Source organism: Ovis canadensis, chromosome 6 (assembly GCF_042477335.2).
Source record: "Ovis canadensis isolate MfBH-ARS-UI-01 breed Bighorn chromosome 6, ARS-UI_OviCan_v2, whole genome shotgun sequence".
NCBI lineage: Eukaryota > Metazoa > Chordata > Mammalia > Artiodactyla > Bovidae > Ovis > Ovis canadensis.
Window position 1 is genome coordinate 88,857,323 of NC_091250.1, and position 26,334 is coordinate 88,883,656.

Sequence of the window (26,334 nt, forward strand, 5' to 3'; positions counted from 1 at the left end):
AATAGAATGGTTTTTACAAATGCTCACAATAAATTTTGTTTTTATTTTTAACTTAAGAAAAAACCAGTTCAGACATCAGTCTAACAGAACTATATAAATGGAAAGTAGCATGACTCTCATACCACCAGGATGGGTGCTTAAGAGGAAGGTTTTGACAGTGAAGTGGATAGAGGCAGAACAGAATTGAATACCTGCCAATATACTCTTTCAGGTTTTTTCTTATAAAAGCTCAAAGTGAAGGACCAGAATTGTCTACAAATCATTTCCTTTTAAATGGGAATTTAATATAATAGTCACAACATCAAGGAAAATGCAGTGAAGATAGATAGAAAGTTATGGGAAATATAAACCATTCTAATCAGGTCTGAGTTTTGACTCTTACATGTAAGATAGAGTGAAAGCATCTAAGTCATAATAATAACATTCCATCAACCACTGAATGTTCTTTTGGAGCCATGCACTCTAAATTTTGATTACATACTTAATGCCATTCCCTTGTGGATTCCTAACATCAACAGAATTTCATTAAGAGCTGTCTGATACTTTTATACTTGGTTCTGTGCTTTATTAAACAGAAGCACTAAGTAAACAAATGTTAGCCGCTCAGTTGTATCTGACTCTTTTGCGACCACATGGACTGTAGCCCGCCAGGCTCCTCTGTCCATGAGGTTCTCCAGGCAAGAATACTGGAATGGGTTGCCATTCCCTTCTCCAGGGGATCTTCCCAACCCAGAGATCAAACCCAGGTCTCCCACATTGCAGGCAGATTTTTTACTGCCTGAGCCATAGGGAAGCCCAAACAAAAACACTAGTCATTTTTAAATGCTTATGAGATTTATTACCTACCTTTTTTCACTGGTATTTCATGTAAGGCATCAACCACTGTAATTTTTGCTGATGCTGAAGCCTGTCCTTGGGAATTGGATGCATGGCACTCATATTCTCCAGCATCTTCCTTACTAAGAGGAGATACCTGTGAAAGAAAAAAAGATCTACAGTTTCTCTGTGGTGGTCATCTTTTTCCAGTGGCCTCAATTAAGTCATTTCATAAGTTTCCTAACATGACCAAGAGGGTTCATGGCAAAGATACTGCTAGAAATAGTACTAGCCCTGTGCTAGGAGTAATTATGTAGCTATCAAATGCTCTGCCAGGAGGATCCTACTATGAGAAAAAGCCATGGACAACTTTAGATCACACTGCATAGGTTAAAAACAGGATAGGTGCACATATCCTTGTTTGAGGGAGACCTTGGTGTAGGGTATGTGATCTAAGAACTAGGGACACTAGCCTTGCATGTCCATGGTTATCAAAGGTCAAGTAAAATAATAACTGATTAAAATAATGCTTGGGTCATTTAGTTCCCTTTTGCTTTGAACTCCTAGGGGGCAAAAATTGGTTCTCATTTATTATTAATTGGTTCTCATTTATTTCTCATTTATATTAGGATGTTTCCAAAACATCCTAATAAATTCCAGCTGCTTTTTTTTTTTTTTTTAATGTTTCCTCTGGAAGAAACAGCCGCTCTGTGGTAAGACTGTTCTAAAGAGATGTGGAAGAGCATGCAAATACTCTGAGCCTGGCAGCACATTAGGCGCCTTCACCAGGTTTGCTGTGTTGAATTCTAAGAGTGAAATATTTGTCAGCTCTTGGTACTCACCAGCACCCAGCCAGTAACTTCATGCTTTTCTGGACCACCCCGGGTCTGAATGGCCAGGTTGTCTCGGTCACCAGGCAAGAGTTCTGTTCTTTGAACTCCATAGTGACCCCTTTTTACCTGCAAAAAAAGCAGGGAGGCGGGGGAACAGTCTGAGTTCTCTGCACTGAATCATCAACTTGGAAGTGACCAGTATTTCTAGAATTGCACAGGGTATACATCAGAATTTCTAACTGGATTAAGCCTAGCAGTTTCCATATTACTCTCTCCTAAATACTTACATAAAGTATACATTCTCTTTTATTCCTTTCTCTAAGCTTGTATATTTAAAATTAATGTATTTTTTTGCATGCTTGGGGAATATAAACTCATACTTTCTTGCCACTGGCTACCATCATTCACTCATACCCTTGTAAATTCTGCTTGTCAGTGTTGGGCCTTGTTTGCCTTAATGCCATTTTGACAAACTGTCACCATCTTAGGTTTGATACTTGGGACCTTGTGTAAGAGCCCAACTCCTGGAGCTCTTCCTCTAACAGCCTCATCAATAGAAAATAACAAGTCCAAAGCCAATACCATTACTTTGTTCAGAGGGCTAAGGGTTTGTTCATCAAGTGATTTACTAAAAGGCCTGAGAGCAAAAATGCCTGTCAAGTACAAGCTATAATTGTTCTCTTAAAACAAGACTTGGTACGTATCCCTGTGCCTGTCATGAGATTTAGAAAGATGAAGAAAAAACTCAGTTTCCTTGGCTTGAGGCCACTAGTGAATACTTCTACTTTCCTCCCCTCATTTAAAAAGGCAAACTATTAATATGTGTTCATTATATAAACTTTGGAAAATATTATATAAAGATTCACAAAACAATAAAATTTGCCCCTAACCTCTCCATATATATACATTTAGCATAAATTTCTAGAAGCAGAATTGTTGAGACAGTATAAATATTTTAAGGCTTGTGATAACGATAGGTTTAAAAATATATTTCAAAGAACACACGAAGCAATGTTTATTTCCATCCCTGGCCATCTTTAAGAGTTAGGTTGATGTTTATTGCTATTAACCTTTGTAATTAGAAAGATGGATTTATATTCTCAAATAGGTAGTTTTCCTTTCCTCTTATAATTAAGCAAATCTTGAGTTAGACCATACTATCTAATTTTTTTTGACACTTTACATCAGAGTTGCTTCTCTTACTTGTGAGCCCACTGCCACCACACAGTTACTAAGCTGTTGTCTCAGCATCAAAACCACCCTTTTATTTTTTCTGCTTCATGACAACGGATTGCACTCTGCAAAATGTGGAATCTAGGCTAACTCCTACTCTTTTTAAAAAAAGACCCTAGACGTTACCGATCTGGAGCGGCTGGTTTTCACCTGTTCGCTTTTTTTCCCCTGAGAGTCCCCATTTTGCCACTATTAGAGAAAATTAGGTATCTTAGTATTTTTCTCAAATGAATTTTATAAAGGCAGATAAATTCAATAGGCCTCTTTTTCCCTTCCCTTCCCCAGGTAGCTGGCAGAAATGGTTTATACTAGTGCAGATTTTGAAGCAGTTACTTAAAAATGGTTTTAAATAATGGTTTTAAGTATTAATTTGATTCAGTGGTTAAAGTAATATGTCTCTGGTCTTGATATTCAGAATTCTTTGAGGATTTTGTGTGTGACCAAAGCAGAAAAATACTACTGCACAAATAGTGAATCTTGGCAACTGAGCTGTTTCTCCTCAGCTCATGTAGCTCTCAGTAAATAGCGTTCTCTGCCAATTAATGACTCACTTTGTACCAAGAAACTTTTAAGTACTTGACTGGAAAATGAATACCCATATTCAAACTCATATTTAATTAACATTGTAAATGTTTTATACCATGTAGAAAACATACAGAAAGAAGTACAAAGAATTTTTACATGGAAAATTTTTATACAGCAAACTCCTTTACCGCATTACTTACGTAAGGGGAACTTGTTGATAAATACATTTTTAGTTTGAGAAAAAGATGCAGGCTGGGCTGACAAAAGTTCTACATATGTGCCTGGACTGGAGGTTTGTACAGCAGAAAAAACTGCCTAGAAGTCACTGCTCACCACAGACTCAACTAGGAGGAGAACCAGAGGAGAGGGAGACCCAGGGAAGTCATCTCAGCCCTCTCCAGTTGTATTTTAGTTGCAACAAGCAATAACTAAGAAAAAAGTGCCAATGACTGCAGAATGATGCATTAGTCTGATTCCTACAGGTTGATGTTCAAGCATTCACTGACTTTCAGGGATCTTTTATGCAGCTTAGAACATATTTGCTGTGCCTTTCTGGTGACGTTTCAGAACTTTATGATGAAATAGAATCTATAACTATCACAATTTTCAGCTCCACAGCTACTGTAAACAAAAGACAAAATGGTTGTCTAGGAAAAAAATCTATAATACATGACAAAGGGTCATTATCCCGAATGTGCAAAAAAAGCACAAAATGATAATAAGAATCGACCCCATGGAAAAAAGAGTAAAGGCTACAAACATAATTCATATAAAAAGAAAATCTAAATATGAAAATATTTTCAATGTAGTCAATGAAATAAAAGCAATAGTGAAATGATACTTCTACTCATCATTAACAAAATCTAAAAAGGGGTAATATTCAGTGCTGGTGAGTATGCAGGGAAATGATACCCATACATTGCTGAGGGGGAGGGTGAACTGCTACAATGGATTTAGAAAGTAATCTGACACCACAGCAATCAGACAAGAAAAAGAAAAGATAATCCAAGAGGTAAAATTGTCATTATATTCAGATGGCATGATTCTGTATATAGAAAACCCTAACAATTCCATAAAACTACTAGCACTGATAAATGAATTCCTCAGGATACAAGAATAACATACAGAAATCAGTTACATTTCTTGACATTAACAATGAAATACTGAAAGGGAATGTAAAAAAAATTTCAAAATTGCATCCCCCAAAATAAAACACTTAGAAATTAACCTGGGCAAGGATTTGAAAGACATATTCTGAGAACTGTAAAACAATAAAGAAACTGAAGATGATTCAAAGGCATGGAAAGATCCCCTGGAGAAGGGAATGGTTACCCACTCCAGTATTCTTGCCTGGAGAACTCCATGGACAGAGGAGCCTAGTGGGCTGTATAGTCCATGAGGTGGAAAAGAGTCGGACGTGACTGAACAACTTTCACTCACTCACTCACTCATGTTCTTGGACTGGAGAAATTAATGTTAAAATGGCCATACTACCCAAAGCAATCTACAGATTGAATGGAATCCCTATCAAATTACCCATGACACAGAAAAATTACCTATTTTTCACAGAACTGGAACAAGCAATCCTCAAATTTATATGGAACCATAAAAGACCCAGAATTGTCAAAGCAGTCTTGAAGACAAAACAAAGCAGGAGGCATAAGCCTCCAAGGCTTCAGATAACACTATAAAGCTACAGTAATCAAAACAGCATGGTATTGACACAAAAACACATGGATCAATGGAACAGATAGCACAGAAATAAACCCACACACCTGTGGTTGGTTAATATTTGGCAAAGGAGGCAAAAATACACAATGTGAAAAACAGTCTCCTCAACAAGTGGTATTGGGAAAGTTGGATAGCCTCACGTAAATCAATGAATTTAGAATATACCCTCTCCCCATACACAAAAATAAAATACATACAAACAGCTCATACAACTTAACAACAACAACAAAACCCCCAATTCAATCAAAAAGTGGTAAGACCTAAACAGACATTTCTCCAAAGAAATACAAATGGTAATAGGCACATGAAAAGATACTCAACATTACTAATTATTAGAGAAATGCAAATCAAAACTACAATGGTAGGTATCCCCTCACACCAGTCAGAGTGGCCATCATTAAAAACTCTACAAATAACAAATGCTGCAGAGGATGTGGAGGAAAGGGAACACTCCTACATTGTTGGTGAGAATTAGTTGGTGCAGCCACTATGGAAAATAGTATGCAGTTTCCTCAGAAAACTAGAATGTTAATTTATGATTCAGCAATCCCACTCCTGGATATATATCCAAACAAAACTGTAATCCAAAAACGTACATGCACCCCATGTTCATAGCATTATTTACAATATCCAAGACATGGAAACAATTAAATATCCATTGACAGATGAATGGATAAAGAAGATGTGGACTTGTATACAGTGGAATACTACTCAGCCATAAAAAGAACAAAATAATGCCATCTGCAGTAACATGGATGGATCTAGAGATTATCATACAAAGTGAAGTAAATCAGAAAGAGAAACACCATATGGTATCATTCATATGTGGAATCCAATATGGCAGGAATACACGGAAGAACTGTACAAAAAAGATCTTCATGACCCAGATAATCATGATGATGTGATCACTCATCTAGAGCCAGACATCTTGGGATGTGAAGTCAAGTGGGCCTTAAAAAGCATCACTACGAACAAAGCTAGTGGAGGTGATGGAATTCCAGTTGAGCTGTTTCAAATCCTGAAAGATGATGCTGTGAAAGTGCTGCATTCAATATGCCAGCAAATTTGGAAAACTCAGCAGTGGCCACAGGATTGGAAAAGGTCCGTTTTCATTCCAATTCCAAAGAAAGGCAATGCCAAAGAATGCTCAAACTACTGCATAATTGCACTCATCTCACATGCTAGTAAAGTAATGCTCAAAATTCTCCAAGCCAGACTTCAGCAATACGTGAACTGTGAACTCCCTGATGTTCAAGCTGGATTTAGAAAAGGCAGAGGAACCAGAGATCAAATTGCCAACATCTGCTGGATCATGGAAAAAGCAAGAGAGTTCCAGAAAAACATCTATTTCTGCTTTATTGACTATGCCAAAGCCTTTGACTGTATGGATCACAATGAACTGTGGAAAATTCTGAAAGAGATGGGAATACCAGACCACCTGACCTGCCTCTTGAGAAATCTGTATGCAGGTCAGGAAGCAACAGTTAGAACTGGACATGGAAAAACAGACTGGTTCCCAATAGGGAAAGGAGTACATCAAGGCTGTATATTGTCACCCTGCCTATTTAACTTATATGCAGAGTACATCATGAGAAACACTGGACTGGAAGAAACACAAGCTGGAATCAAGACTGCTGGGAGAAATATCAATAACCTCAGATATGCAGATGATACCACCCTCATGGCAGAAAGTGAAGAGGAGCTAAAAAGCCTCTTGATGAAAGTGAAAGAGGAGAGTGAAAAAGTTGGCTGAAAGCTCAACATTCAGAAAATGAAGATCATGGCATCCGGTCCCATCACTTCATGGGAAATAGATGGGGAAACAGTGGAAACAGTGTCAGACTTTATTTTTCTGGGCTCCAAAATCACTGCAGATGGTGACTGCAGCCATGAAATTAAAAGATGCTTACTCCTTGGAAGAAAAGTTATGACCAATCTAGATAGTATATTCAAAAGCAGAGACATAACTTTGCTGACTAAGGTCCGTCTAGTCAAGGCTATGGTTTTTCCTGTGGTCATGTATGGATGTGAGAGTTGGACTGTGAAGAAAGCTGAGCGCCGAAGAATTGATGCTTTTGAACTGTGGTGTTGGAGAAGACTCTTGAGAGTCCCTTGGACTGCAAGGAGATCCAACCAGTCCTTTCTGAAGGAGATCAGCCCTGGCATTCCTTTGGAAGGAATGATGCTAAAGCTGAAACTCCAGTACTTTGGTCACCTCATGCGAAGAGTTGACTCATTGGAAAAGACTCTGATGCTGGGAGGGATTGGGGGCAGGAGGAGAAGGGGATGACAGAGGATGAGATGGCTGGATGGCATCACTGACTTGATGGACGTGAGTCTGACTGAACTTCAGGAGATGGTGATGGACAGGGAGGCCTGGCGTGCTGCGATTCATGGGGTCGCAAAGAGTCGGACACGACTGAGTGACTGAACTGAACTGAATATGGCACAAATGAACCTATCTATTAATATAAAACAGAAACAGGCTGACAGACATAGAGAACAGACTTGCGGTTGTAAAGAGGGGAAGGGGTTTGTGGAGGTCTGGAGTGGGAAGTTGGGATGAGCAGATGTAAGCTATTAATGCATACTGAATGGATAAACAACAAGGTCCTACTGTATAGCACAGATAATAATATTCAGTACCCTATGATAAACCGTAATGGAAAAGAATGTAAAAAAAAAAGAATATATATCTATAACTGAATCACTTTGCTGTATAGCAGAAATTAACACAACATTGTAAATCAACTATACTTCAATTAAAAAGAAAAGAAACCAGACAGAATTCCTTGAAGACAGGAACCAATGAGACTAGCAGAATGCATAAGACATTGCAGATAAGAAATAATGTTTGTTGTACTGAGGGTACTAAGCAGTTCTCTCAAAAGGTACAGTGCCTCCAACAGGTTTAACATTTTCATAATTATTAAAATCAGGTGGTAAATTTTTTTTAAAAGAAAATGTTCTGACAATGTCTATTAAGACTAAATCTTTTGACCTAATCATGTATCTTTGGGGGAATCTATCCTATAGAGAAAAACGTCAGTTGCATGTGGGATATGTATACTCAAATATTTAAGGTGATATTTAAGGTGATGAAAAGTTGGAAACACAGAAATTGTGTTTAATAATTATGGAACACCCACAGTTGGAATATTATGTAGTCCTTGAGAAGCAGGCCTGGAGGGATGCCCATGAAATATTTCTTGAAAAAAAAAAAATTTCAGAGTGATTGCAAACTTTATTCCCATTTCAACCCATACTCTGGGAATATGTTTGTATACATATGGGCATGAATAGGGGTATAGAAAGATGCAAAGTTCATATTGGTTATTTCAAGGAGTGGAAGGAGGTGGGAGGACATTATGCACATCTTTGGATAGTTTTTCCTTTAACAATCACTCTTTTTTTTTAAACTGAAAAAGGAATATTCTTAGAGGTCATGAGCCCTAATCTGAAAAGATGTTCAGGCAGGAAAAGAATAGAAAGCCTCTTAATCTTGAAAACATCTAAATGTTTGGAAAGAATTCTGGTCTCTCACCTTCCCTGTAAGCGTCCCTCTGACTTACAAGAGTTAAGGTAAATACAGCTTTTTCAGTTCATTTCCCCATTTCAAAATATGGCTCTTATAATCTTTGTAGGCTGGGGCTTTTTTAATAAAAAAGTTTTTATTGGAGTATAGCTGCTCACTATAGAGCAAACTCCAGGAGATAGTGGAGGACAGGGAAACCTGGCGTGCGGTAGTCCATGGGGTTGCAGAGTCGAACACAACTTAGCCACTGAACAACAATAGTTGCTTTACGATGTTGTTATTTTTCACTGTACAGCAAAGTGAATTAGCTATATGTATACATATACTCCCTCTTTTTAATATCTCCTTCCTATTTAGGTCACCACAGAGTACTGAGTAGAATTCCCTGTGCTATACAGTGGGAATTATATACATAGTTATCTATTTCATACACACTGTGCTGTGCTTAGTCACTCAGCTGTGTGCAACTCTTTGCAACCCCATGGACTGTAGCCTGCCAGGCTCCTCTGTCCATGGGGATTCTCCAGGAAAGAATACTGGAGTGGGTTGCCATGCCCTCCTCCAGGGGATCTTTCCCACCCAGGGATCGAACCCAGATCTCCTGCACTGCAGGTGGATTATTTACTGTCTGAGCCACCAGGGAAGCCCATTTTATACATAGTAGTATATATGCCAATCCCAGGAGTTTTGTTTAAAAAAAATATGTATACATATATATGTGTGTATGGGACTTGTTAAGGTCACACGATAAGTGCTGGTCAGAATACCACAGGCCACTCACCAGGCTGGGCCTGCCATGGAACTGTCGCTGTAGCCAGAAGAGTCTCAGAGAGAAGAGTCATCCTGTCAGTTCTGCTGCTGCTAAGAGTCTTTGAACAAGAAAGACACGCTACCTTCTTGGAACCTCAGTTTAACAAGGGAAGATTCTAAGATTCATTTATGTCCAAAAAGCAGTTCCATGCTTAAATCAGATTTGACAGGTGATCTTAAATATAAATCTGCATTTCTTAACAGGCTGGTTACAAGGGGAGCGGAGGAGAAAACAAATGGCCTGTTTAGTTCTTTAGGTCAGTGACTTTCAAAGTGCTCTGACATGGCCCATAGTAAGAAACACGTTTTGCATTGCTATCTGGAATATACAGAAGAAAAGTTTCATGAAATACCTTTACTTCCCTGGTGGTACAGTGGATAGGAATCCACCTGCCAGTGCAGGGGACATGGGTTGGATCCCTGATCCAGGAAGATCCCATATGCCTCAGAGCAACTGCAGTCCATGTGCCACAAGTACTGAGCCTGCGTGCTGTGACTACTGAAGCCTGTGCACCTAGAACCTGTGCTCCCCAACAAGAGAAGCTGCCTCAAGCCTGTGCATCTCAACAGAGTAACCCCTGACTCACTGCAACTGGAGAAAGCCTCTGTGCAGCAACAAAGACTGTAACCAAACATAAATAAGTAAGAAATACCTTTACTAAATGTGCCTTTACCTAAGGTATTTTCTGTTCTACTTTTTAGTCTTTAAGAAAATACTGGTTGTGATCTCTACATTAAATTCAGGACTCACTGATGGGTCATGGTCTATAGTCTGAATAACACTGCTTTAGGTCATGCATGTGCAAATTACATTATGAAGATAGAAGAAAATCAGCAGAACCTAGAAGTAGGGTTTTGTTTGTTTTGGAAAGTCTATAGAAAAAAAAATTTTTTTTCTGTTTCTTTTTCCTCGCTCCCACTCCATCCATTCCTACCCTCCCCTAGAATTCCTCCAGTTGACAAGCCCTCAAGGGATCCAAGGGATCAATCCCAGAGGATCTCAAAGTTTAAAGGAAAAGATTCCTGAGGCTAATTTGCTCCCTGTGTGTGGGTATGTTAGCTGCAAGGGTGGGTAGACAAAGGACTAAACTACTCTCCACCAAGACCTGTCATGATGTTGGGTCTTGTCGAGATCTTTCATGACACCTGGGTCACCCTGGCTTCTCACTGTGTGATCCTTAGACAGCTGCACAGAGCTTTTTATGGGAGTTCTTTGAAAAAGTTGTTCCTTACCTCTTCACCCCCTGGGACAAACCAGAAACCTCCAAATAAGCAATGAGGAGCACCAGCAGCTTTCACAGAAGGCCAAGAGGAATATATCCATCAGTTGAGTTTATGCTCTTCACTGCTCCTGCCTTCCCTTTAAAAAAGTAGTTTACTGAGGTAAAAATTTCATCCCTCCGTTTAAAGAAATTTCAGCTGTAAAGGGCAGCTGTAGTACAGCTTCTGTCACCTCTGCCTACCCCAACCCCAGGCAGGTTCTGGAGTTACCCTTGTTCTGCTCCGATGACAAGGCTCCATGACGGCTCCACACCCCTCTGGCCACACGGGGGAGCCAGAGGTTAGCAGGTGACCCAACCTGGGTCAGAGTCCTTCAGTGGGAATTTTAAAAAGTAGCACGGGGATACCCTCTTTCCTCTGAGGTCTTTGGAGTTGCTGGTGACAATTATCGCCTACAGCACGGAGGAATCTTTTTGAGGCACAAGGAGAAAATGAGATCCCCTACACTGAGAACAAAAAGTCAAGTGCCGGGAACCAGCACGAGGGGTCCCGCCCGTGGCAAAGGTCATGAGGTTAAGGGGTCCAACAGGCAAAGGCGAGTCGGGCCTTAAGGGAGCCTCGCTGAATTTTCTCATGCATCTGCCCCAAAACCAGAGTCTGCCTCTTACTGCATTGTGCTTTTCACCTACTTTTCTGACATTAACAGGGGGCTGTCCCCCCACCACCTTTTTCTGGAAAAAGTTAATTTAGAGCTTTTAGATAATAAGTCTCCTGGGCATAATAAGAGTGTTTCAATCCAAAAACCCCTCTGATGGCTTTCTAGCCTGCCTACAGGACTCTTACAGCTGCTCCGAGGAGTCAAATCATTAGAATAGGACTGATTAAGGGTTTCATTTGTTGAGCCAATACTTGCTGCCAAGTTTTCGTATCTTTATTTGTTGATATAGTTGGTATATAGAAAAAAAAAGTAGCAACATAGATCTTTGAGTTAAGTACCTTCTTTGTTATAACCCACTGCACCTTTGTTCTATAGGGATGTAACTTTAGTGCTTTGAGGGTGATGCAGATTAAAGAAAAACACTTCAGGGGAAATGAGATTAACATTCATTAAGGAAGAGAGCCATAAAGTGTTAACAGGCCTCTTGGCCAGATAATGTAAATCACTTGAGACCTTTTGTATACAAATATACAGAAAGAGTCAGGACTGCTGCCCCTGCATGACTCTATCTTCCATTATGTAAAACTTAGGGCATATAAACACCTTTTAAAAATAAAGTTATGGGGTTTTTGCACAAGCTTGGCCTCCTCCGTGTCAACTCTCTCTCTCTTTCTTCCTCTCCCTCCCTCTCTTTTTCAGGCTGATCCCTTGGAAAGCGGAGGCTCTCCGTGTCTACTTATTTGCCCGGGCTTCTAAGACCCACACGAGAGGGAGCCCAAGGTGGGGCACCCTCCACTATTCAAGGGGGCGCCTGTGGCCTACTGTAGACGGTGCAAGTTTCTTGTCTTGAGACTTTATTAGCTTTCCGTGTAAAGCAAGGAACATCAGTCTCTTTTCTCCACTAAATTTCCTACTACACTATCCTTTCCTAATCTCTCTTTATATCTCTAATTAAATAATTCTTTCCTAAGATGCCAACTCCGTCCCCGCTTTGAATTCCCTGGACCTACCGGGGCTGGACCCCGGCAGCCAAGAGTTGGAGTTCTGACCCCACTGGGCACCTGGACTCAGATGCCCTTGGGGCTAGAATCATTCCTCTCCTCCACCCCAGTTTTTGTCGTTGTTGTTCCCTGAACTAGTGTGAAGCGAGTTTCTACAACTTGCAACAGAAAAGAGTTCTGACTATGGGAGCCACAATCACTCCTGGAGTTCCAGAAGTTGCTCCTCTGTTCAGACACCAAGCAAATCAAATAATCGGGGCAGACATCACCCATCTCAGAGCTTGCTGGAGAAGCAAACCAGCTGAAAAGGTGCTTCTGGCTATGCCTCTCAACTGAAACAAGATTTCTCTTTTGTTAGCATGAGCTTGATGATATATACTCCACAGACTGCTGTGAGGTTTAAACAAGTCAAAAAGTATAAGAGCACTAATGTAAAGTAATGTACATTATGACTGTGAAGTGTTACAGTATCAAGTGATTTGGCCAATCTTTTCTCTTCCCTTCTACAGGCATGCAAGAAATTTGTTGTCTTTCATATGCGAAGGCAACACTCATATACAAGATAACGCTCTTCAAAGGGAAATATTTTCAGGAAGAGTAGCTAACATCGCCTGAGCGCCAGTGATTTAGCAGGGCGACTTCCTATGTAATCTTTACAAGAATTCCAAGCTACATTCATCACACAGTGGAAAAATTGAGGTCTAGGGTGACCTCCTCCCCAGGGAACATTTGATAATGTCTAGAGGCATTTTTAACTGTTACAGTGGAGTGTGTGTGTGTGTGTGTGTGTGTGCGCACATGTGAGAATGCACACCAGCTCCTGGCATCTAGCAGGTAGAAGCCAGGGACGCTGCAAAACTACTTATAGTGCACAGGGCAGCCCCTGCAACAAAGAACCATCTGGCTCAAAATGCCAACAGTGCTGATGCCAAGAAACCCTGACTTAGAGAGAACTCAGCCAGCCCGTTTAAGGAACTCACAATCTCAACCACTGTGTTATACTGAGATACACACACATGCACTCAGAGCAGGGGATGTGTGCCCAGCATCACAGTGCTGCCAGCCCCTAAGGCTTGGTGCTTGGGGACTGCTAACAAGAGCACAACAGGGATTATTCTAGAGGTCAGTGAAGTCGTTTGCTAAGACACAGGACCGGTGTCCGGAAGACTGTGGGAAAGCCCTGACTGGCTGAGGATTTTAGGCCATTACTCTCCTCTGCAGGGTAACTACTCATTGGTCAGTCTAGGGTGTCTTCCTGAAGTCGCTGCCACTGACCTTGTTCCAGATGAGGACAGGGGTGGGGATTCCGATGACCTCGCAGCTCAAATACACCTGGGCACCAGTGACATTCCAGATGTCCTTGGGGGGCGTCACGATGGAAGGACCTATGGGAGGGGGCACAAAGCCAAACCGTGTTTTTAAACAGTCTTTAACATTTGTCAACATGCCAGAAATCTGTAAGTATTACTAGAACTAAATATTTGATTCTGTTTGGGAGACTGTCCCCTCCTTTCGTTATCTGAAGTTACTTTCAAAGACCAGACTAGCTTCCCCCAGCCACCAGCAGGATTTTAAGCTATACTTCGGTGATGCATACATCTTGACAGTCAGAAAACAATTAGGAAGAAAAATTTATTGCTTACAAAATTTTCTTCTGTGATTCATGCTTAAGTGAGTTTTAATTTACCAGCTGTTTTGCTCATGTGCAACTTTCCAATTAATATAGTGAACTCCCAAAATATTTAATGTTTTTCTTTTTTATGTACTAGTATTTCTGTTTGGAGAAGGGGGGGCAACAACCAATCTTTACTCTTTGGGTAATGGAAGAAAAAAAAGTCTCAGATTTTTGCAAATGCGCTCCACTGTTAATTCACAGGGCACAGCCCCAGGCGCCTGAGAGAGTCCATGTCAGAGGGAAGGAGCCTGGAATCCCGGGATGACAGTACAGTACACTTCCAGAACCAAACATGGCCCAAAGTCAAAGCTTGAGGCCATTTCTTCAAAGAATGAGTTAATTATTTCCTCTGAATTTCAGCTCTCCACTACTTTGGGTCTTGGAGCTGAATAAAGTATCTAACTGCAGGGACATCTTGCATCAGAGTCCTGGGAAAGGGACAACCTTCCCTTGGGGCCTGGAAAGTTTTCTGGCATAATCAGCATCCAAAGGGCACGAAGTCTCCCCTCTTGCAACAGGCTATTTCCAGCCCACAATTAATTTCTTGAAACAGAAAGGAAATGACAACAGCATGTAAGAGTTTTCCCACTCATCTCAAGTACTGAAAGCTGATTTTTACAAAATCCCTCAGGGTAGTTTTATTTTTTCCCTTTGTAAGAATAGGCAAAACATAGTTTTGAAAGCTCTAAATATATTTCTTGCTTCCTTCCCTCTAAAGCCTGGATCTGAAAGGAAGCATGTCTCTTGGCCAGGGGTCTTGGTCTTTTCTGTGGCAATCGTGGACACAGTGAGCACAGCGGGGCTGCGTTTGTGTGTACTGCTGGCCCTGTTTCCAATGCTTCCTCGTCTGTCCTCACCAACACAAGGCTTCTCACTGCATTTTGGGCTCCCTCTAGGGCCCTGGGACCCAAAGAACTTGGACACCACACAGCGGATCTGGCTCAAGCCTGAGGGCCCCGTGAGGCTCTGTCCTCCTTCCCACACAGACTTGGCGGGACAACCTCAAAGCTCAGGGGATCTCAAGGGAGTGCTCTGAGAAGAATGCACCAGTGTTCAGAGATTGGAGGGGCCCGGGAACAAAGCTGCCTCTCACGCAGCAAAACCACATGAGGAAAGTAAGATTCCTGTGAGATTCGAGTGCCTCAGCCTTGCAACAAGCCACTTATTTCAACCTGCAGCCATTTCTCTATAGATGGAGCAAGGAGCAGGGTCATTGGTCTTAGCCAAGGCAGTTTCTGGAGCCCACATGGAAGAACTCTAGACTGATTTTCTGTCACATGTCTTGAAGATATGCTATGGATTCTCTAACAGCCTAATTTTAAAACTAAGATCTCCTTAGTTTTAATATAGTCCAACGTATCAAGTATTTCTATTATGATTGATGCTTTTTGTGTTCTGTTACATTTTTTGTTTTTGGCCCAGACCAAGCCCATAAAGATCTCCTGTTTTCTTCTATAAGCTCCATAGGTTTACCTTTCATATTTAGGTTTTGGTCCATCTTTAATTAATTGTTGTGTACCAGACCACCTGACCTGCCTCTTGAGAAACCTGTATGCAGGTCAGGAAGCAACAGTTAGAACTGGACATGGAACAACAGACTGGTTCCAAATAGGAAAAGGAGTACGTCAAGGCTGTATATTGTCACCCTACTTATTTAAATTCTATGCAGAGTACATCATGAGAAATGCTGGGCTGCAGGAAGCACAAGCTGGAATCAAGACTGCTGGGAGAAACAGCAATAATCTCAGATATGCAGATGACACCACCCTTATGGCAGAAAGTGAAGAAGAACTAAAGAACCTTTTGATGAAAGTGAAAGAGGAGAGTGAAAAAGTTGGCTTAAAGCTCAACATTCAGAAAACTAAGATCATGACATCTGGTCCCATCACTTCATGGCAAATAAATGGGGAAACAGTGGAAACAGTGGCTGACTTTATTTTTCTGGGCTCCAAAATCACTGCAGATGGTGACTGCAGCCATGAAATTAAAAGACGCTTACTCCTTGGAAGGAAAGTTATGACCAATCTAGATAGCATATTAAAAAGCAGAGACATTATTTTGCCAACAAAGGTCCGTCTAGTCAAGGCTATGGTTTTTCCAGTGGTCATGTATGGATGTAAGAGTTGGGCTATAAAGAAAGCTGAGAGCCAAAGAGTTGATGCTTTTGAACTGTGGTGGTGGAGAAGACTCTTGTGAGTCCCTTGGACTGCAAGGAGATCCAACCAGTCTGTCCTATAGGAGATCAGTCCTGGATGTTCACTGGAAGGACTGATGTTGAAGCTGAAACTCCAATACTTTGGCCACCTGATGAGAAGAGCTGACTCATTTGAAAAGACCCTGATGCTGGGAAAGATTGAGGGCAGGAGGAGAAGTGGTTGACAGAGGATGAGATGGTTCGATGGCATCACTGACCCGATGGACATGGGTTTGGGTGAACTCCAGGAGTTGGTGATGGACAGGGAGGCCTGGCGTGCTGCGGTTCATGGGGTCACAAAGAGTCGGACATGACTGAGCGACTGAATTGAACTGAACTGATGTTAGGAAGTAGAGGTCAAAGTTCATCACCCCTCCCCAGAAGACAACCAACTGCTTTGGCATCATTTGTTGAAAAGACTATCCTTTTCCTACTGTAAGTGGTGCCTTTGAAGTAAATCCATTGCTTATATATATGAGTCTATTTCTGGACTCTCTACTCAGTTCCATTGCATTTATCCTTGTACCAACAACCATGGTATGACAGAAGGAAATGGCAACCCACTCCAGTATTCTTGCCTGGAAAATCCCATGATCGGAGAATCCTGGTAGGCTACAGCCCATGGGTTTGCAAAGAGTCGGACGTGACTGAGCAATTTCACTGTCTTCACTGTTTCACTGTATTAAAACTAAAGCACTGAATGAAGGCTAGATCCATTATACCCATCTCCCTTTAATTCTGTCCTTATTCCAAGAGGCAGAACATTTCAGGAGGAGCAAAAAATTCTTTAACAACATCCTAAAGTGAAAGTTGCTCAGTTATGTCCAGCTCTTGGTGATCCCATAGACTACATAGTCCACGGAATTCTCTAGGCCAGAATACTGGAAAGGGTAGCTTTTCCTTCTCCAGGGTATCTTCCCAACCCAGGGATCAAACCCAGGTCTCCCGCATTGCTGGCAGATTCTTTACCAGTTGAGCCACAAGGGAAGCCCTACCCAGAAATACTTGGAATAAGAGCCATTCCCAGAGCATTCAGATGAGGACAAATCATGCTGTGAGTTCCCACCCCCTCTCTCTCCCAACTCTTTGAATATATATCCAGCCTCAGGTGAATGGGCTGAGTGAATATTCAGACCAGAATTTGTCAATTCTGCTACCAGGCCATGCCTAGAATTCCACAAGAATTCTATACCATGAAAATCTGTATTACTCACTGACTCCTGTTGAGTTGATGGGGTGGAGAGGCAAAGGAGAAACCATTAGGACCAGTTCCCTGCACAACATTTATGGAAACCCTTGCTATTTCAAATGTTCCTGAATAAATGTTGACCCACAGAGATACCAAGTGGACATAATTTGTATGGAAGTGAAAGACGGTGAAAACATTTGGGGCTGATGTGGTGGCAGGTCCAACCCTGCACCCCTCCCCCACTTTAAAGAACCACCATCCCACATATTCCATTGACAAGCAGTTTCACTGCCTGAATTAGCTCGAATTGCACGTGCACCATGCCAGTTCATTTCCTGAAGGTTCTGTCCTACCTCACGAGAGCAGCTGACAACATGACTTTTTGCCAAATAACTTCTAACTCTTTCCATGTTGCCTTTTTTTTTTTCCCAGGAAGGCCAAAGCAGATCTAGAATTATTTCTGTTTTTAAGGATAAAGGAACTTCTAGTTCATTCTGAGCTTATTTTCAGGCAGAAAGCTCAAAATCAGTCCTCAAGGCCAAGCCAAGGGTAATAAAATTGCCATCTAAATCATGCTTGGTGTTTGGATTCCATTTTAAACGAGTCACAGACTATTTAAACACTGTAGGGACAAACACCCGGATAGGTTCAGGTTCGATTATTTATTTATCTTTGTCTTTGTTCCAGTAAAGACTTCAAACTACTCAAACATATGTCTAGCAGACATCCTGTACAGAATAACTGCCCACTGCCTCTCTCCTCCCCTTCCCCACCGTGGACAACTCTGGGCAGCAACCAAGCTGTAGCAGTGATGCCTGGTGGCTGGAGTAGGGAAAAATCCATCCCAAGACTTTCCTCACTTCCAACTCTCCCTACTTTTCTGTTTCAGATGAGTGCCTCCAGCCAGGGTATTCCATGTTTCTTTCTTACCTTTCTCAACTCAATTAGTTCTTATTCCATGTCATGTGATCTTTCTCAGCTCTCTAAATTTATTATATTGCTCCCTTATGTTTTATAATTCTTGCCTGGTAAGCTTAGGTGGTCTCTTCCTTTTAATCATTCCTTGAGGGGAAAGAGGAAGAAAAAGAAGGGAGGAAGGGAGGAGGCAGAGGAGAAGGAGAAGAAAGAGAAAATGAAGTACAGAGAGATCCAGATCTTAAAGTTGTAAGGAAGAAGAAAGTTCTAAGTTTGGAAGAAAAGTAAAATTCAATTTAATGAGTCAGTGTCACCTTAAAAGTACCTGGAAAGAGTCAGATCCTCCCAGGGAATGTCCACCTAAGTCTGTGTCCTCTCCCTCAGACACTTGTTTTTTGGCTGTGCCATGTGATATGTGTGATCTTCGTTCCCCGACTAGGGATTGAACCCACACCCTGTGCACTGGAAGCTTAGAGTCTTAACCACTGGGCTTCCAGGGAAATATCCACGTAGAGACTTTTAATTAAGTTCTAGACAAATGACAGACAGGCTACAGCTTACTTGCTGCTATAAATAGCAATGTTCTGAGAAACCACTAAAGACACAGAAAAGCAAGAACTGTTGACAGATTTAAATTTGGAATATTCCAATTTGATTCTGAAGAGTTAAAGAAGGGCTGCTGCTGCTGCTAAGTCACTTCAATCGTGTCCGACTCTGTGCGACCCCAGAGACAGCAGCCCACCAGGCTCCCCTGTCCCTGGGATTCTCCAGGCAAGAACACTGGAGTGGGTTGCCATTTCCTTCTCCAATGCATGAAAGTGAAAAGTGAAAGTGAAGTTGCTCAGTCGTGTCCGACCCTCAGCGACCCCATGGACTGCAGCCTTCCAGGCTCCTCCATCCATGGGAGTTTCCAGGCAAGAATACTGGAGTGGGGTGCCATTGCCTTCTCCGTAAAGAAGGCCAGTTCCCAGTTCCCACAAAACACACAAATGTCATGAGGAAAAGATCCTGAAATAGGATTAACTTTGAACTTGACAAGCAATTCATTTAAGCCAATCTTATACAAAGCTGTAATAGAGAGGAGAGAGTTAAAATTTGTTGTCCTATAAAAAGCATGGGAATACTATAAAAGAAATATGTGAACAATTTCCTAGTCTCTTACAGAACACAAAACACTCCCTAGACATGACCTGAGATGCCCTCACCATGTTATCATTAAAATAACAAACAAAACCCCCAGAGCTCTTTTGGGGAGAGAACACTTGGCCCTGGATGCTTGTCTACCGCTTATAGCTAGGCGACCTTAGACAAGCCACTTAACTCATTTGTACAGAAGAAACTGGGGCAGGTCTGAGAGTTTTCTTTGGGGTTGGAAGTGAATGTACCCATCATGAACGTGCCCTAGAGCACATTCATATGGCATCTTTAACGTCCATGAAGTTTTGAGGTTCTACTGCCTGGTTCTGGGAGCTCTCATATCTCACAAAGCAGTCTAGTGCACCACCTCATCCACCTAAATGCAATGTACATGACTTATAACAAAGTTTATTCTCCCAGAGATCAAGAAAAATAGAGCTTTAATTATAAAAGTATCCATGGTTACCAAGATAACTAATTTATTAACCTGAAAAAGCCACATAGAAGATGTTAGGAGAGGTCATGTTTTGGAGCTAAATATATGTACTCCATTGAACCTGGGAAATGGTCAAAAGTCAAATTCTTCCTAATAGTCAATTTTTGTCCCATTTTGTTGATATACTATTCAACCACATTTTCCTCTTCACTGCTGTCTTCATTTCTTCCATCATCTCTCTGATGTTTATTCTACAAATTCACCCTTCTTTCTTATTCTCACCAAAACTCATTCTCTCCTCCTACCATTCATGCCCACTCTCTCATTACACGCTTATTGCTACTTCTAGAACCTTTGCTTATGCTGATGCACTTGCCTGCTGGGAATGTCCTCCTTCCTCTCATCTATTATCTATATCTTATTCTTTATTTGGAGCTCTAAGGCTGAAATTTCATCTCCCTTTTGAAATTTTTTTTTAACAGCTCCAGTTCCCTCCTAATTCTCTGAAATCTTGTTGGACTCAGAATTAGTGCCACGCAGCTTAGTCATCATTGTTGTCTAATGCTTTCCCCTGCAGGGCTAATTGAGAAACGCCAGTCTCCTTATAGAATCATAACTGAGCCAGAAACTCTGGAATCAGATATACTTCCTGTTCATTGGTACGAGGGACAGATAAGACTGTATATTGTGGGAAAAGGGCAGCAGAAAACTCAGAACATGACTAGTTACATGGAACTAAGAAGATAGCCATTATCTTGAAAATACACCAGTGTACACATTGCAAGGTACCTAACCAAAGTGGTGCTATAGTCCCTTCCTATTTATCAGCTAGAAGATTATTCATTGTGATTTTCTTTAATCTTCCACTTGACTTCCTCTTCCTTCTTGGCTATTCTCCATTCACCAATGAATTTGCATATGATGAGGGATGCACAATAATTTAAATCTATGTTAGCCAAGCAAGTCCCAATGAGAAGGGTAGATCTCCTGTGGGGAAAGATCATCAGTCACCCTCACATCAAAACAGGACTTCTACGATATGCAGGGTTATATCATTGACATTATAACTCTCACTGAATATGGATAAATGTGGCTAAGAGAGTCAAGCATAAAGACTTCCCCAAGTTATAGTAGATTTGCAGACCACACTAATCTTGTCTCTTAATGATGCTGGGTCCTAAAATAGCTCACAGAAAGTATGTGTATTCATACCAAAAAAGGACGGTTTAAAAACGAAGTGAGATACCACATATGGAGATAAAATGTTCAGACAACTTGGCAAAAATCCCCAGATTGGATTCCGATAACACATTGAAGGGAAAAGCACCAAACAAAAGTACAAAATGGGAAAAGAATAGTAGGAAGGCACTATGTCCAAGAGGGGGAAGGGGATGAAACACATGGACACTTCCTGATATTAAATAAGGGGAAGCAGGATCTGAATGGCTAATTAAAGGGCAGAGCCATCTGCCAAGGCAAGTCATTTCAGGAACTTTCGGAGGTGGGGTGATGCAGTAGCTGACCCTCGGAGGGGAATCAGGCACACAGTCTCATGGGGGCAAGGGCAGCAAGGGCAGGGGAAGAAAGTGCTGTATCGTAAGCAGCACAGCCCAGATGTAATTTCAGGGTTTGGGCTTAAGGCAAAATCATCTGGTTATGGATGCTCCAGTTGGTTGTTTACATTTTAGAAGATGCTCATGCTCATGTTCAGTTGCTCAGTTTTGTCCAACTCTTTGCAACCCCATGGACTCCAGCCTGCCAGGCTCCTCTGTCCATGGGATTTCCCAGCAAGAATACTGGAGTAAGTAGCCATTTCCTTCTCCAGGGGTCTACTCGACCCAGGGATGGCACCCATGTCTCCTGTGTCTCCTGCATGGCAGGCGGATTCTTTACTGATGAGCCACTGGGGAAGCCCTTATCGTGACGGGGCTCTCTCAAACACTGCTGGGGTAAGAGTATATAAGTGGTTTCTCTTCCTCAGATAACAATGTACTGAGGTGAGATGGGGGACGTTCAACACATACAGACAGATCAAAATGCTAGGGAGGCAATTGACTGTGATGAGCTTGCAGCATGGACTTTGGAATCAGGAATTCTGCTCTACCACTTCTGAGTTACGTGACACTGAAGAAGTTATTTGACATTTCTCAGTTTATTCATCTGTGAAATGGGATAATAACTAAGTCATTAGATTATCAGAAAGATCAAACAAGATACAGCAATTAGCACAGGACCTGGCATGTGCTAGGTCAGTAAGCATTGCCATGCTGTGTTTAGTCGCTCAGTAGCATCAGACTCTTTGTGACCTCACGGATGGTAGCCTGTCAGCCTCCTCTGTCCCTGGGGATTCTCCAGGCAAGAATAGTAGAGTGGGTCACCATGCCCTCCTCCAGGGGATCTTCCCAACCCAGGGATTGAACCCAGGTCTCCCACATTGCAGGCGGATTCTTTACCAGCTGAGCCACCAGGGAAGCCCCAGTATTAGTTACTGCTTTAATTTCAAAGCAAATTCTTATGACTGAAGCTGATATAAATTGCTTCTTCAGAGAATGGAGAGGACACATGACTGGGGCAGGGGGTGGCTGGGAAAGGAGCTGGCATTTGAGTAGGCCCTGAAGTTCAGAAGTCAGCCTCCTCTCAAGGAAAGGTTTTCACTTTCAGAGACCTGCCTGAGCAGAGGTGTGCAGGCAGGAAAACACAAACTGGCTGATGGCATAGCGAGCATCCCAGTCCGGCTGGGGAAGAGTAAGGGAGCAGAGCTGAGAATCAGGCGCTGGGCACAGTGGAAGGCAGAGGGGGTGGGGTCTGGGGTCCAGTGTGTCTTTGAATGTCAGAGAGATGAGATTCAAGTGGCGTTTGGGGAGTTGACTTCAGAGGCCTTGATAGCAGGACTAGGATGGGTTAGGGATTAGGAGCATAAATCAAGGTGGTAGTAATGGGAATAGGCTACCAGAGCTCTGCCAAGAGAACTCACTGGCCATAGCAAACAGCCTCTTCCAACAACTCAAGAGAAGACTCTACACATGGACATCACCAGATGGTCAACACCAAAATCAGACTGATTATATTCTTTGCAGCCAAAGATGGAGAAGCTCTATACAGTCAGCAAAAACCAGACTGGGAGCTGACTGTGGCTCAGGTCATGAACTCCTTTTTGCCAAATTCAGACTTAAATTGAGGAAAGCAGGGAAAACCACTAGACCATTCAGGCATGACCTAAATCAAATCCCTAATGATTATACAGTGGAAGTGAGAAATAGATTTAAGGGACTAGATCTGATAGACAGAGTGCCTGATGAACTATGGATGGAGGTTTGTGACACTGTAGAGGAGACAGGGATCAAGACCATTCCCATGGAAAAGAAATGCAAAAAAGCAAAATGACTGTCTGAGGAGTCTTTACAAACAGCTGTGAAAAGAAGAGAAGCCAAAAGCAAATGAAGAAAGAAAAGATATAAACATCTGGATGCAGAGTTCAAAAGAATAGCAAGGAGAGATAAGAAAGCCTTCCTCAGGGATCAGTGCAAAGAAACAGAGGAAAACAATAGAATGGGAAAGACTAGAGATTTCTTCAAGAAAATTAGAGATAACAAGGGAACATTTCACACAAAGATGGGCTCAATAAAGGACAGAAATGGTATGGACCTACCAGAAGCAGAAGATATTAAGAGGTGGCAAGAATACACAGAAGAACTGTACAAAAGGATCTTCATGAACCAGATAATCACAACAGTGTGATCACTCACCTAGAGCCAGACATCCTGGAATGTGAAGTCAGGTGGGCCTTAGAAAGCATCACTACGAACAAAGCTAGTGGAGGTGATGGAATTCCAGTGGAGCTATTTCAAATCCTGAAAGATGATGCTGTGAATGTGCTGCACTCAATATGCCAGCAAATTTGGAAAACTCAGCAGTGGCCACAGGACTGGAAAAGGTCAGTTTTCATTCCGATCTCAAAGAAAGGCAATGCCAAAGAATGCTCAAACTACTGCATAATTGCACTCATCTCACATGCTAGCAAAGGAATGCTCAAAATTCTCCAAGCCAGGTTTCAACAATACGTGAACTGTGAACTTCCAGATGTTCAAGCTGGATTTAGAAAAGGCAGAGGAACCAGAGATCAGATTGCCAACATCTGCTGGATCATGGAGAAAGCAAGAGAGTTCCAGAAAAACATCTACTTCTGCTTTATTGACTATGCCAAAGCCTTTGACTGTGTGGATCACAATAAACTGTGGAAAATTCTTCAAGAGATGGGACAACCAGACCACCTGACCTGCCTCTTGAGAAATCTGTATGTGGGTCAGGAAGCAACACTTACAACTGGACATGGAACAACAGACTGGTTCCAAAAAGGAAAAGGAGTACATCAAGCCTGTATATTGTTACTCTGCTTATTTAACTTATATGCAGAGTACATCATGAGAAACGCTGGGCTGGATGAAGCACAAGCTGGAATCAAGATTGCTGGGAGAAATATCAATAACCTCAGATATGCAGATGACACCACCCTTATGGCAGAAAGTGAAGAGGAGCTAAAAAGCCTCTTGATGAAAGTGAAAGAGGGGAGTGAAAAGTTGGCTTAAAGCTCAACATTCAGAAAACGAAGATCATGGCATCCAGACCTATCACTTCATGGCAAATAGATGGAGAAACAGTGGAAACAGTGGCAGACTTTATTTTTCTGGGCTCCAAAATCACTGCAGATGGTGACTGCAGCCATGAAATAGAAAGACGCTTACTCCTTGGAAGAAAAGTTATGACCAACCTAGATAGCATAGTCAAAAGCAGAGACATTACTGTGCCAACAAAGGTCTGTCTAGTCAAGGCTATGGTTTTTCCAGTAGTCAAGTATAGATGTGAGAGTTGGACTATAAAGAAAGCTGAGCGCAGAAGAATTGATGCTTTTGAACTGTGGTGTTGGAGGAGACTCTTGTGAGTCCCTTGGACTGCAAGGAGATCCAATCACCCAAAGGAAATCAGTCCTGAATGGTCATTAGAAGGACTGATGTTGAAGCTGATACTCCAATACTTTGGCCACCTGATGCAAAGAATTGACTCATTTGAAAAGACCCTGATGCTGGGAAAGATTGAAGGCAGGAGGAGAAGGGGATGACATAGGGTGTGATGGTTGGATGGCATCACTGACTCAATGGACATGAGTTTGAGTAAACTCCGGGAGTTGGTGATGGAGAGGGAGGCCTGGCATGCTTAAGCCCATGGGGTCGCAAAGAGTCGGACACGACTGAGCAACTGAACTGAACTAATGGGAACAGAGAGGCAAGGGGCAGACTTGAGAGATTATTCAGGAAGAACCAACATTAGCCAGGAACTGACTGGATATGGGGAAGAGGGAATGAGTTAAACGTTTTAAGAGGGGGCTGTGACACCATGAAGGGAAGCTGAATCTGAGGCATCACCCTGGGCAATGAGGAAGTACGAATGCCACAGAGAGAAAGGAAACAGACCGGCACCAGTGGTACTAAGGTAAACATGGTCTACTCTACACTTTGCCCTGGAAGGCTGGGTGCATTCCCTGGTATAGAAGGAAAACTGCCTTCCTGGCTCTTCCCTGGACAGCTTCTCTGGAGGGCATTCCATCTGCTCACTGCTGATACCTGGCCCATTCTCACCACACACCATCCCAGGTAAAGCAGGGGAGTAGACAGCTAAGACACTGCTTAGCAACCTGCCACTTCCCTGCCAGGGGAGTTCATCCGAGTGCAGACTGTCTGGTATGATACAACCCTAGAGATGGCAAACACAGATCCTGAGAATTGCATTTCCTGTCTGACAGCTAGTTACCTCTGGGTTAATGAGACACACCATTTTGGTTCCAATCTTTGATGCTGAAAATCTTCTTAGTCTATTTTATCTGTAGTAGACATCATAGATTTCAGATGTCTCTCTATGACTGAATCTTGCAAGGTCTCAAAATTATCACAGGTTTGAACTGACCATGGAATATAAACAGAAAGTTGCTTCTTAAAATCTGTTGCTTGCAAACCAATCTCTTATTTGATGATGTCTTCTTATTCTTTTCCCCTAACATGGAAGGGTGCAACACAAAATGAACAGAATAACGACTAAGGGTCTGACTCCAGGCTGAGATTTCCCATGCACGGGTGATTCTGGTACATGAAGTCTGAGATTATCCTTGGACGAGTCCTGCATTAGGTAAAATAAATCCATGAAACATTCAAAGCCAAGTTCAGACGTGTAAGGTGAAGAGATCACTCAGGCAACCATGTGGTGGCTGAGCTAGCCTGGGGCTGTGTCAGCAACATTGCCTATGGGTGAGCTCATGTATTCGGGAGAGTTCCCACAGAAGCTGAAATAGCTAGATTGCCTGTATGACACTGGACTGACTGATGTCTGCACGAGTTAAATGAGCACGCTACATTTTTATTTGGTTTGAGCACAAG

The 26,334-nt window shown here is 42.1% G+C and overlaps 1 protein-coding gene across 1 annotated transcript in view; it reads right to left on the minus strand.

Annotated features, from left to right (window-relative positions):
• The window catches only part of IGFBP7 (insulin like growth factor binding protein 7), an 80,218-nt gene that overhangs the window by 796 nt on the left and 53,088 nt on the right, over positions 1-26,334 (minus strand). Inside the window, exons 2-4 of the mRNA XM_069594204.1 lie at positions 13,639-13,748; positions 1,659-1,775; positions 847-973 (exon numbers count right to left, since the gene is read on the minus strand). Coding sequence (XP_069450305.1) covers positions 847-973; positions 1,659-1,775; positions 13,639-13,748 — 354 coding nt within the window. The remainder of the gene's footprint in view (positions 1-846; positions 974-1,658; positions 1,776-13,638; positions 13,749-26,334) is intronic.